The sequence below is a fragment of the Catharus ustulatus genome, chromosome 3 (assembly GCF_009819885.2).
Source record: "Catharus ustulatus isolate bCatUst1 chromosome 3, bCatUst1.pri.v2, whole genome shotgun sequence".
In the NCBI taxonomy this organism is placed as follows: Eukaryota; Metazoa; Chordata; class Aves; order Passeriformes; family Turdidae; genus Catharus; species Catharus ustulatus.
In genome coordinates this window covers 103,918,666-103,930,982 of record NC_046223.1, presented here as the reverse complement: position 1 = coordinate 103,930,982, position 12,317 = coordinate 103,918,666, and the positions used below count along the sequence as shown (strand labels likewise).

General features: G+C 44.1%; 1 protein-coding gene across 2 annotated transcripts in view; it reads right to left on the bottom strand.

Annotated features, from left to right (window-relative positions):
* Positions 1-574: 574 nt before the first annotated feature.
* HPCAL1 (hippocalcin like 1) overlaps positions 575-12,317 on the bottom strand; it is a 78,558-nt gene continuing 66,815 nt past the window's right edge. For both annotated transcript variants that reach the window (XM_033055781.1, XM_033055780.1), the window contains exons 3-5: positions 5,496-5,898; positions 4,248-4,353; positions 575-1,787 (exon numbers count right to left, since the gene is read on the bottom strand). In XM_033055781.1, the coding sequence (XP_032911672.1) occupies positions 1,690-1,787; positions 4,248-4,353; positions 5,496-5,873 (582 nt within the window). In that variant the 5' untranslated portion in view covers positions 5,874-5,898 and the 3' untranslated portion in view covers positions 575-1,689. The remainder of the gene's footprint in view (positions 1,788-4,247; positions 4,354-5,495; positions 5,899-12,317) is intronic.

Below are 12,317 nucleotides of genomic sequence, written 5' to 3'. Positions count from 1 at the left end.
TTGCAAACATTTTCTCTCTTTCTTTTAGTATTATTGTGTTATCATGTAACCACTGCTAGAACATTCTACACAGCCAAAATCCCTTCATTATATGCTCAGCATTAACTTCAGGCCAAATAATTGTTCATACTTCTATTCTGCAGAGAGGGCAGGCTTATGCAGCTATTTGCAGACCTGATGAATGTGGAGAAAACTCTTCCCATGCTGCCATTGTCAAATGTTAGTCCAACAGCAAGTACCCGGTACATGACAGGAGTTTTATTTTGGAGAGCTGTGGCCACGGTAGTCCAGCCATCAGGGCCAGCAGCTTTTCCTTCATTGCCTTGAGCTGCCCTGCATCCAGCAGAAATTGAGTTGTCACCTTCATGCAATCTTTATCCTGGATTCAGCTGGTTTGGAGCTGGATCCCACAGGCACCAACACCACTGTGTTAACTCAGCCACAACAGCCAGCTCCCAAAATTCCTATGTATTTAAAAGGCAACTGGGAGATGTTGTGCAAGGAGTCATCCTTGCCCTTCCCCAAATACCTGATGCTAGGAACTTGGTGCATGGCTTAGACCAAGACAGGCAGAGACAAGAAAAGTAGTCTTTTATTTCAATTAATATTTCTTGGCATTAGGCAGATATTAAATAACACTGAAATGCACAAGACTATTAACATATTGACAGCAAAAGGGAGGAGGTGTAGCCAAGTCGAGAACAGCAGTGCCAGTCACGTCACCTCAGGGCACTCAAAAGCCATTTAACGCAGCAACCACCAGAAAGTAGGACTCCACTGAGAAATACAAAATGAGGATGAACTCCTTTCAGGTCTTTTGTTAATACAGTAATGCTGGAATGACTGACAGTAAAAATGAACAAATATTTGCATTCAGGAATTAAACAGAGTGAAATACCCACAAACTGCTAGTCATGCATTTCTTTTGGAACAGCAATTTGCTAATGCATAAATATCACAAAAAAACAATCTCCAAGATTTGAATAAATCACAGACAACTAGAAGAAACAAAGCTTGAATTCTATTTTATGCCTTAAATAGATGACCTAAATATTTAAAATTTTACTTCACCATATATATATAATTTATATATATATTAAAAGAAAGTAAAGACCATTAGATAAGTGCAAGCAATTTTCCTCAAAAAGAAAATTGGAACCATGCCCAGGAAAGCTGCTTTTTTTTTTATTATTTTCTTTTTTTCTTTTTCTTTTTTTTTTTTTTTAACGTTCTACTCCAGTCCACTTTTTAATTTTTTTTTTTTTTACCATAGTAATTTCTGAAGCAAAATAAATTATCTACCATCTGCTATTTTGGGTAAAAGTCCTACCTAGCATCTTCTCGGGAACTATGGAAACATCACCTTTCTCACGGACTAAGTGAAGTGGTATCTCACCAGCCATTGAGCTCTCTTGTAGCTGCATGTAAACATACCTTTCGATTAATGTTTAAAATGTGCAGAGTGAATGGTAACATTACGGGGAAGCAGGAACGGAGCTGCCGCAGGAGAACTGCACTGGTGTTAGTGGGGGAGCGAGGGCTGGTTCGCTCGGACACACACACACACACACACGATCTGGCAACGGGGTCTTATCCGCAAAGTGTGAGGGATGGTTGAGAAGGCATCCGTTTGCGAGCAAAGCTTGAAGGACACAAGCCGAGATTCTCTGAGCACACTGTCCGCTTTTATCAGAATTGACTCGCGCTACTGGGGTCGCACTGTAACAACCGCACGATGGAGGGGTCGCTCTTGGCACCTTTGATGAACTCTTCCAGCGACAGTTTACCTGGCAGGGAGGAAAACCAAAATGGAAATCATTTTTAAAAGTCAGTTGTTCCTGTCACCATTGCTGTAGCAAAAATCCCTCCTCACCGAGGCAACATAAAATCTATTTAATCTATTGCAAAGGCATCGAGGGGAATTTAGTGCAACGCACAGCAGCTAAATCCTACTCAAGCCTTTAAGCCCAAATGCATTTTTCTTCTGCAAAACAATCCAGCATAATAATTGCTATTTTTTTATTTAAAAAGACAGTTCCAAATCTATAAACAACTGTCCTAATACCATTTGGCAGATTTTTGCTCAGAACTAGACTATATGAATAACATGACACAAGCATGGTACCCGAACACACGTATGGTTTGAAATGATGCTTGTATTACTGCAACATTTTAAACCTAAATATTCCAAGTATCCCCATTTGGTCCTCATGTTTCTTGTGACACATAGGACTCAGTCATGGCTTCTCTGGCACCTACAAGGTTGGACCGGGGTTTGAGAAACCTGATCTAGTTCAAGATGTCCCTGCTCATTGCAGGGGTGTTGGGCTAGATGACCTTTACAGGTCCCTTCCAACCCAAACTATTCCATGATTTCATGACTCTGCAAGTCACTTGCTGTGCCCTGCTGGGTGTACAGGAACAGGATGGGATTTGTTTTTCCTTTCTTTACAAACAAAGCCAGCTCTGGGGCACACCTACTGCTGTGTGTTGCTCCTGAGCACTTCTGGTTTACACATCTTTAGTTTAAGCCAGAGGAACTCACTTGGATGGACCTTGTAACAGTCTGAGGGTCTGAAAATTGATCTCTGAAGGAGAAACCACCCCAGCATCCCCTGGCTCCAACAGTTCTGTGGAATGGCATGGCACAGCACGGTACAGCAAGGAGGAAACATTCTTCCCCAAAAGGGTTGCCAAGCATTGGAACAGACTGCCCAGGGCATTTACAAGATGCGTAGATGTGGCACTAATGGACATAGTTCTATGATTCCATAATGAGCAAGCGTTCCTCTTGTAGAAATCACAGAAGTTCAAAAACATGTGGCACACTGATTTTTGGCATTTAAGCTAATGTTCCCAAATCAAACGTTTTTTAACAAAAGCAGAGGCCTCCTAATTATCAGGATAATTATTAGTTTGCCCCTTGCCTTATATTACTTAAAAGCAAAGCCCAAATCAAAATCTATTTGCAATGCCCAACAGTCAGATGGGGAAGGAACATTTTCAGCCACCAGACACACACATGCAGATGTTATTCCTTGGCACTGCATGGCTTGCAAGGCTGACATTTTACTGGGAATAGGATGATTTTATTTCAGCAACAAAGTGCAACAGATGGAGGACGCATATATAGAGCACATTTTGGGACCCCTACTCTGTTACACATCTGCATGCACTGCTACTTTCCACAGTCCAAAAATATTTTAATCATGTTATTTTAGGGCCTTCCACACATCAAGCCAGGGGATGAAGTGCTAGTTTAGATGTCAAAAGCAAAATACTTGAGGACTTCGGCAAGGCCAGGAATTTGCCCTGGGGACTGCAACAGCAGACATCAAAATGCAGCCATAAAATACTCTTAAATAAAACTGCCGAGGTTAGACCTCCTTTCTGTACTTAAGATGGCATTTTTTCAGGTCTCCATATCTCAGTGCTAGAATCAAATCTTTGTTCCCACTGAGCACATCAGTAGAACACAATTCCTGACTTTGATGTGGGCAATTGCCACCTCAGCCTCTGGCAGGGTAGCTCCACCTCAGTTGGGACTAGAGGAAACGTGTCATCAGGCTGATGAGAAAGAAGAGGAAATTGACCATTTTTGCCTGTATTTTTCAAGCCCAAGGAAATGAGCCAGCACAGGTGGAAGGGCTGTGGTGGGTACACTGTCAGATAATTTATCAAGGAGCTCCACAGCCTGGTTTGGGAGCTGCTACATCTCCCTGATGCTCATAGTGCAACAGAGGTGCATGACCATGTATGCATATGTGCCATAAACACGCACAGAAAATAAATGTTATAGACCCAGGGGAATTTTTGCTTTCAGGTGCCCAACCACGTTCAGGACTCATGTTACTGATTACAAGCCCAGGAGTGCAACCCTATCAAGGGCAGTGGAAGCAAAACCTTGTGTCAAATTTGTGCTATGCACAGAGAAAATAACTCAAAGACAATGGACATGGGAATTTCAGAGAAGCCTTTGCAGAAGGGGATTCACCCGTGAAATGTCGGGGAGGGACTGCTCCCCTACCACCCCCGCAGCCTAAGAATTCACCCTCTGTTCACTGCTCACTTATTCACCCTGTTTATCATGGACCAGAGATGCTCAATGAGGCCAGGCAGAGATCAGAGGCACCAGTGGGGACATCCCTACCCTCTCGTCCCTCTCCCCAAATTCTGCCATCTACCATGGCTGGTCTAGAAAACCTCTATTTCTAAAGCTTAGGAAGGGGTACCAGTGGCAATCCTACCATCATTGTTTGTGTCCATCTGTCTGAAGATCTTGTCTGTTCGCTTCTCAGGAGTGGATTCATCCTCTGGCATTTTCATTACTGATGAAACCATTTTGTAAATTGCCTGAGTATAAAAAAAAAGAGATATAAGAAAAACACAACCCAAATGATAAAGCACAGGACAGAGAAAAAGAATTTAAGCCTGTAGCAACAAAAAAAGACAGCTGACCCTGGCAAGCAGCTGCAGGACTGTATAAACCAAAATGAATGGGAATTTCTGACTGCAGCTTTTTTTTTTTTTTTCCTGCATTCATTCGTGCTTCAAAAGAAGTGCGGTCAGTTTAACTGAAAGTCAGTCTAGATTAATGTATGAGCAGGACTGAGCTAAAATACAGCAGACAAAGGTGTGCAATCCTCTCTGCTGCAGCCAGGCTAAGCCATCGCCTCTTTGTCTGGCTTTCACCCTCCATCCAGTTACATGTGTGCATGTGGGGTCTACATGGATTATGGTGAATATGAATATACAGCAATAGGGGTTGTTTTTCTTTGTGGATGGGCAAGGAAATGCACCTTCAGACTTACAAGAACATGAATAACGATAAGGCCTCTTTTAGAGTGTCTGCAGTCCTAGCCTTCCACCTAAATTATCCCATCTCAGCCACGAGGACCAAGAGTCCGGGCACTGGCTGAGGCATGACTCCCTTGCACTGCACAGGACACACATCTCAGCTGCACAGTGGGTGACAAGCAGCCTCTGTTGAGGCCAAGCCTCTGCCAGCATGTGGGGTAGGGGCACAGGGGACTGTACTGCCTGCCCCCACTACAGCCTATGGCCTCATGTCCTCTGCCTTTGGGAGACAAAGGAATGCTACAGCCTTTCTTCCAGAGTTCACATTGACTCAGATTTGAAGACTCAAAGCATTAATTCTGAGATTAATCAGGTCAATAGAATTTGCATTTAGGGTTTTTTGATCCCATGAACATCACACAAAGAAACCCCTAGGGAGAGCTGCAGAATTCTGGCTGCAGGCCAGTGGCACAAGTTCCTTGTTCATATCTCATGTGAGATATCTCTCATATGAGGCCCTTTCCTCATCTGTATCTTGTAGGTCCCACCACGGGTCCCTTCGGGGACCATGGGCTCAGGAACCTCCCTGGGGCAGGAGTGACCGAGATCAGCACATCCCTCATCTCCAGCTCCAGCTGTCTGAGGGTGAAGAGGTTACAGCAACGCAAATAAGATGTCCCATAGAGATAATGCCTCACCTGCACTATTTCTAGCATTTCCCCACGGCTGATGTACCCGTTGCCATCCAGGTCATACATACTAAACGCCCACTTCAGCTTCTGTTCCAGCTTGCCCCGGGAGGTGACGCTCAGGGCGATGATGAATTCCCTAAAGTCAATCGTCCCGTCGCCGTTAGTGTCAAAGGTGCGGAAAACATGCTCCGCAAACTTCGACGCGTCGCCATATGGAAAAAAATTTGCATATATTTTTTTAAACTCTTCTACAGTCAAATGGCCCGTGGGGCAATCTTTTAGGAAGCCCTTGTACCACTCCTGAAGCTCATGGTCTGTGAACTCAGTGTTCTCACGCAGGTCCTGGAGCACCTCGGGGCGCAGCTTGCTGTTCTGCTTCCCCATCCTCTTCTGGGTCCGGGTTCAGCAGCTGCAAAGCAAGAGAAAATCTGCCTGAGCTCCAGCAACACTAGGCAGAGAGGAACTGGGGAAGAGGTAGAACCCTGCAGGAAACAGAGGGTCCCCTTGGAGCATGGGGGAAAGAGGAGAAAAAGGATGCTTTAAATCACCAGGAAAAGACCTCATTTAATTTGGCTTCCTTTCCTCTCCCCTAGGCTCTCCCAGTGACTAATATGCTGTGGAAGGGTAGGTAGTTTGGAAGGAAGTATTTGGGAAATAATAATTCTTATTAATAATCCTTATTACATGGGAAATAATAAAGCTCAGTGTTTCAGTTCTCTGCTGCAATCCCGCTCCTCCATCACACAGCTGGCAATGCCCAGCTCTGGATTCCTACTGTACAGGCTGATCTGCTGCAATGACTGAGCGGGAGCGGGCAGGGACAGCAGCAGTGATGAGCTGAAAAATTCATCTATTTAAAAGTGAAAGTAAATGCAGCTGAACAAGAAGCAGGAAGGACAGGTGGCTCTGTGCCAGTCATGTTTGCATTGTCCACATGCTCTTTGAAAATCTTTGGCTTACACAGCTTCTCCTCCCTCTCCACATCCCTTGTCCCACAGTAGTGGGGGCTTGCCCATGTGTGGTGGGGCTTGGTTGGTGCTCCTCATGGCACCTGAGGGTCACAGGAGGGTGCAGCAAGGGTAAGCTCAGCACAGACCATGCTCAATAGCAGCACCCCAAAAGACTTCTCTCTCCTTTTCTCAGCCGTGGAGGCAGCATGAGCAGATAGATCACTTCGATAGCAGCACCAGCACAAGGGATTTCATCCTTTCCAACCCTCCCAGAGAATCTGAGAATAAGGCTTTTTAAAGCAAAATGTTTGGCAAAGCAACTCTTTTCATGTTTACTGGGGTTTACACTTTTAGAGAAGCTTATTCAGTAGGTTCAATATTCTCCCACAAGGCCAAAGCTCATTTGAATTCCGGATTTCATCCGGATATCAGGAGAGGACTGGGTCTGTCTTCTCTCTTGACAATGTCCAGGTTGTGCCACACAAAGTGAGACTTTGCAATAGAAGAGCTTTTTCAACAGAATGAAAGATGGTCAATCTGCACTTATGCAACAACAGGAAAAAACAAAACCCTGATAATTTCTGCCTTTTATCTCTTGCAGTATTTCATGGCTACCTAGCAATGTCAAACTGCTGCCAAGCTGGAGGTTGAGCTGCATGTCCTTTGCCAGATTCATGAAGTTTATTCACAAGTGTGCGCAAAGTCACATCCAAACCCCTGTGACTGGTTTGCATAAATGAAATTTCTCTTCACAGGGTGTTGTGCCTATTGGGTTTGCTCAGAGCCAATGCAGAAGACAGGTTAGTAATAGGCCAACACTGCAGACTACCTGGAAACTGCAAGAGCTGAGCTGCAAAGCATGCAGAGACCAGGAAAAACAGGGGCTAAGCACTTCCCAGAGAGTAAAAATTCCAAGCATGCATAAGAACCCAAAAAAATTTAAAATGCTAAAGGTCAGCAAAAAATAAGTTGCTCTACAGCAAAATGTAAGCTTGTTTTATTTGTATTCCACTTAGTCTGTGCACTGCCTCAGCAATGCAAAAAATCCACATCCTGCTCTGTGGCTTAGTGCTCAGAGACAGAACCAGCCAGCTGCTTGGCAGTTCCATGCATCGAGCTTAACTGACAACTGTGTTATCATTAGCGCTTCTGTTTTCCAGAAAAGCTGCCAATATTTCAGCTCCAAAGCTTTATTTATGTCCATTATATAGCAGAGGTTTCTTGACATACCTGACATACCTCTGCTTGCTCCCAGCGTGCAGGGATGCTACAGCTCCTGGTTCTTGCCAGCATCACCCCTAGCAGAGCATCAGGCTGCCCTCCAGTTAAACCACTAACTCTCAGCTGCTGTCACTGTCTTTCCATCTTTGAATCTTCTCTGCTCCAGATAGTCATCCTTGCAGTGCCCAGGGCAGAAAACACAATATTCTAGTCTGCTGAAGTCAAATTGCAGAAAAGTGCAGCTTGGAGCAAATAATGGATCAGATGTGGTCCTTTTTATTAAAGAGCACAAATTGTAACAGTATGTTCCTGTCCTTGGGTGAGGAGGTGCCTGCAGTTTCCAGCCTTCAGTGGGCCCCTTCACTTCATGATTGTAAGAATTAGGGTCTGGGTGGAAAAGCAGTCCCTGCCTCACCAACCACTGCCTCAGAATTCCCTGGGAGAAGGGCAGGAGGAACAGCAGAGTCCACTTAATGGAGGAGCTGAGCTTTAAGCAGAAATTGCCTCAGCTTTATTGACTCGCAGGGTTAAGGACTGCAAAACTTTCAACTGGTAGTTAAAAGAGGTTTGGAAAGGTTTAACGTAATTTCTCTCTTTTCCTATAATACCTTTATTATTCCAGTACCCTTAAAAACAGAGACCCCTAGACAACAGAGAGGTAAGGTAATAACTACACTTACTAGATTTCACTACTTCTCCTAGTGCTAGATAAATCCTGTTATTTGAAGAGATGCTCATTAAATATCAGCTTCAAAAGCTTGATATTCACACAATCTTTGCATTCAAAAGATTACAGGCCTTTTTAAGCCTTTCTCCTCTTTCACATTGCTTTATATCAGAAGATGTGCAATGTTCTGAACAACCTTTTTTTGCATATGAGCTTTCTGAAAGGCTTCATAATGTGTTCAGCCCAAATGCAATCCTGCAGTTGTAACCAATTTGATGTGAATAATTAAATAACCAACATTAACATTAATTTATTAAAGCCCATCTAAAAAAACCAGCTTTGATGTAAATTGTGTTGCAGGTAGCTCCTTCAAAATGAAATGCCTAAATATCTCATTAATCATGACAGCAACCCCCGCTGCTGGCATCCAACTGACATTTCATTCGATTGCTATAAAATGCTTTCATCAAATCACCTTCCAGAGGCTCAGAAGCTGATTTAGCCACAAGACCACTCAGAGGATGGCTGCTAATGGAAATCACAGGGAGCAGGGCTGGCATGCTCTGGTCAGTACTGTGATTAGGGCTGTGTTTTGTTGCTTTTTTTAAGGAGCCTTTACCAGCTAAATCGCTTGTTGCAGTGGGTGCAACACCCAACATTGCCCTGGGCAGTTAGCAGAGACCTAACTCCAGCACAGCCTGCTTTTCCCTTATTTCCCATCACACCAGATGAAATCCAGGGAAATGATGCCACATACACTGCAGTGAGGTCTGTCCCTACTCACCTTGATGAGCAAAAGCGCTCAGAGCATCTGGCACTATCACAGCAGTAAGAAAAACAATCGCAGGAATGCCCTTGAGGTGATCAGACAAGGAACAGCTTGGTAGTCTAAATGCAGAGCTGAGGGCTTAGCAAGTCAATCACTGCTCATGAAAGAGAGCTGGGCCATGTAAGGCTTAAATGGGGGAAATCCAGATGCACTTTTGTTCCAGTTTCACACCAAAATTTTTGTTAAAATTATGTGGTGCTGTCGCCTGTTCTAATTCTAATTAATTCTAGCCAGGCTCAAAACCAAGCTGTCAGAGAACTCCCACCTGAATGTTACCTCTGTCCTTCTAGGCTTACAAAAATCAGCAGAATGTTACCTCTGTCCTTCCAGGCTTACAAAAATCAGCAATAATCTCATAGTAAACGTCCAGCAATGAGCAAAAAGGTATTTTACTGAGGCCAAGACACACACTGGTATCCTGGTTTCAGCTGGGACAGAGCTCGTTTTCTTCCTAGTAGCTGGCACAGGTCAGTGTTTTGGATTTGAGAATGAGAAGAATGTTGATAACACACTCAAGTTTCAGTTGTTGCTGAGCTGTGCTCACCCCAAGTCAAAGACTTTTCAGTTTCCCATGCTCTACCAGTGAGGAGGTGCACAAGAAATTTGGAGGGAGCACAGCCAGGACAGGGGACCTGATCTGAACAAAGGGATACTCCATTCTGTAATGGTCAGAATATAAATTGGGGGGGATTGTTGGAGCAGGGGGCTGATCATTGCTCGGGGATGTCTTGGTCAGCAGATGATGAGCAATTGTACTCTGCATCCCTTGTTTCTCTGGGATGTAACCTCTCTCTTTTTATTATCTCCCTCTTCATTACAATTGTTATCATCATTATTATAATAATATTTTCTTTTATTTCAGTTATTAAACTGTTCTTATCTCAACACATGGATTTACCTTTTTCCCCCTCAATTCTCCTCGTCCCACATAAACTGGGGCTAAACCACAACCTTGGGTTATGCAGCTCTGGGTGAGTAACTGTAGCAAAGTCTGGAACAGCTAAAGTAGCAATTCTGTGTTTTTACCAACAGATGGACTGGCTGTCAGCATCCACACACTCAAGTATTTGAAATACTTGTAAGAAAGCTGAGTGCATCCCACTTTCACAAGAACTCTCCCTCAACCACCAGTTCCAGCCGGTAGAAGTGGGCTCTGACCGTGTAACCCAGAAAGCCAGAGACCAAACCAACTTTTTACTGCAAAGCTCGTGAGAGCAAAACTGCCTTGAAAGGAGCTTGTGATGGAATCCTCTCAGTGAATCAGTTACGGCTGCAAAAGGAGGAATAACTCCTTAGGGATTTATTTCCTTGTGAAACCCCCCCGGATACTAATTTACTGCTAATAAAAAGAGGAAAATTGATGAAATGCCTGTCTGTAGGACAGAGGGGCTCTCCAGCTGAGAAAGTCAGTGCACAGAGAAACAGAACAAATACCCTTCATATTATCTGAGCTATCTGCTTTGTGGGGAAGAAGCGTAGCACCATTTCTCTTGCAGTGCTCACTTATAAAGCAGAATAAGTGTGTCAAATCTGTTAGTCATGAAGCTGTAGCACAGTGCCTCCAGGACTGCAAGAGCCCAAGGAAAAGAACAGCATAAGCCAGGCAGCAAACACTGCTCTGGGCTGGTCTGAAATGCAAGAACCATGTCAACAGGGATGGAAGATTTCTTTTATTAAAATACCTAAAGCATCAGATATGCCACTGAGGCTCTAGTTTTAAAAGTTTGATCCTTGTATTAAAAACAAACAAACAAAAAGCAAACAAACCCCCCACAAACAAACACCAACCAACCCAACAAAACCCCACAAAAACTCCTCACAGGTAATCCAAATGCAAGCCTCAGCCACCAAACATCTGTGTTGCCACAGCTCTGGAACACACCCTTGAGAATACACTTTGTGCATGGGGAGCACCAGCTCACAGCAGCTCGGCCAACACAGATGTGTTCAGGAAGCCTCCAGCTCCCGTGGGCCAGGCTGCAAGAGGGACATGGGTTCCCAGACACCCCAGCTAGTGCCAAATGTCTAGGTAAAAAATGATCATGCAGCAACAGGCTGTAAAACAGGATTATAACAACACCCTCTGGACCGTGCTCTGCAGAGGGCTGGTCAGTGGCTCTGATCTGAGCTGGGGGGAAATGCGCAGCTACATGGGCTGGGACAGATAATGAACTCCAGAGTGAAGAGCAGATTTTGTTACATGTTTTAATGTCAGTATCCTAAGCAACGAGCGTTGCAACAGACAAGGCACAGGATATACAAACACGTTGCTATAGATATCTGGTCCTGCCTGGTAAACTCATGTGAACTTCTTTCCTGCCCTGCGGCAAAAGCTGACACCCGCACAGCAGCCACTGCAGCACCTGTCTCATTTTCCCAGGCTGCAGACACGGGGCCAAAAGTAACACCTTTTGATAAAGTCTGAATTGCAACAAGGAGTATCTTTACCTTTTGAAAAGCTAATAATACAAGCAGTGAGATAAAAGAAAAACCTTAGTCAATAATGCCGGAAAAAATTCAAACCTTGGAGGGACCGAGACGCGAAAAGCTCGTGTCAAGAGGGGCTGAAGCTGCTTGTGCTGCTGCCTTTGGGGAAACAAAAAAGAAAACTGACAAGTAAAGAAACGACCACTCTAAATAATTAGATGGTCTTTTAAAATTTTTCATTTTCAGTGACTAATTCTGCTCCTATTTATATAAGAAACATTGCTTATTTGCAACTTGCTTTTAAGTTCAATCCTTTTCAGAAGTTTATTAAAAACAGTGGGTGAAGGGGAAGGCCCACTCCACATACCACCCACATTTCAGTTTCAGAAAACTCAGTAACAATTCACATAAGCTCACTGAATGTCCTTCGAAAGGTGGAGTGAATTGGTAAAGAGACCTCGAGCCACCTGACTGTGTAAGTTTATCCATGAACACATACCCAGGAACTGTGTGGTCTTGAAAAACTGATTCCATGTCCGGGATGAAATCCACTATTCATAACCACCTACCCCCCACCTTGCCAAAGAGGAATATAATTACAAATACTCCAACCCTGCAAATGGCTATGTGAGACAGATATTTCCAGGCTGCCACATCCATTTACTGGAGTCGGCTGCAAAGGCTGAAACAGAAAAATTCACTTACAGGTGTCTGGGTTGCTTCCATTTATTGAA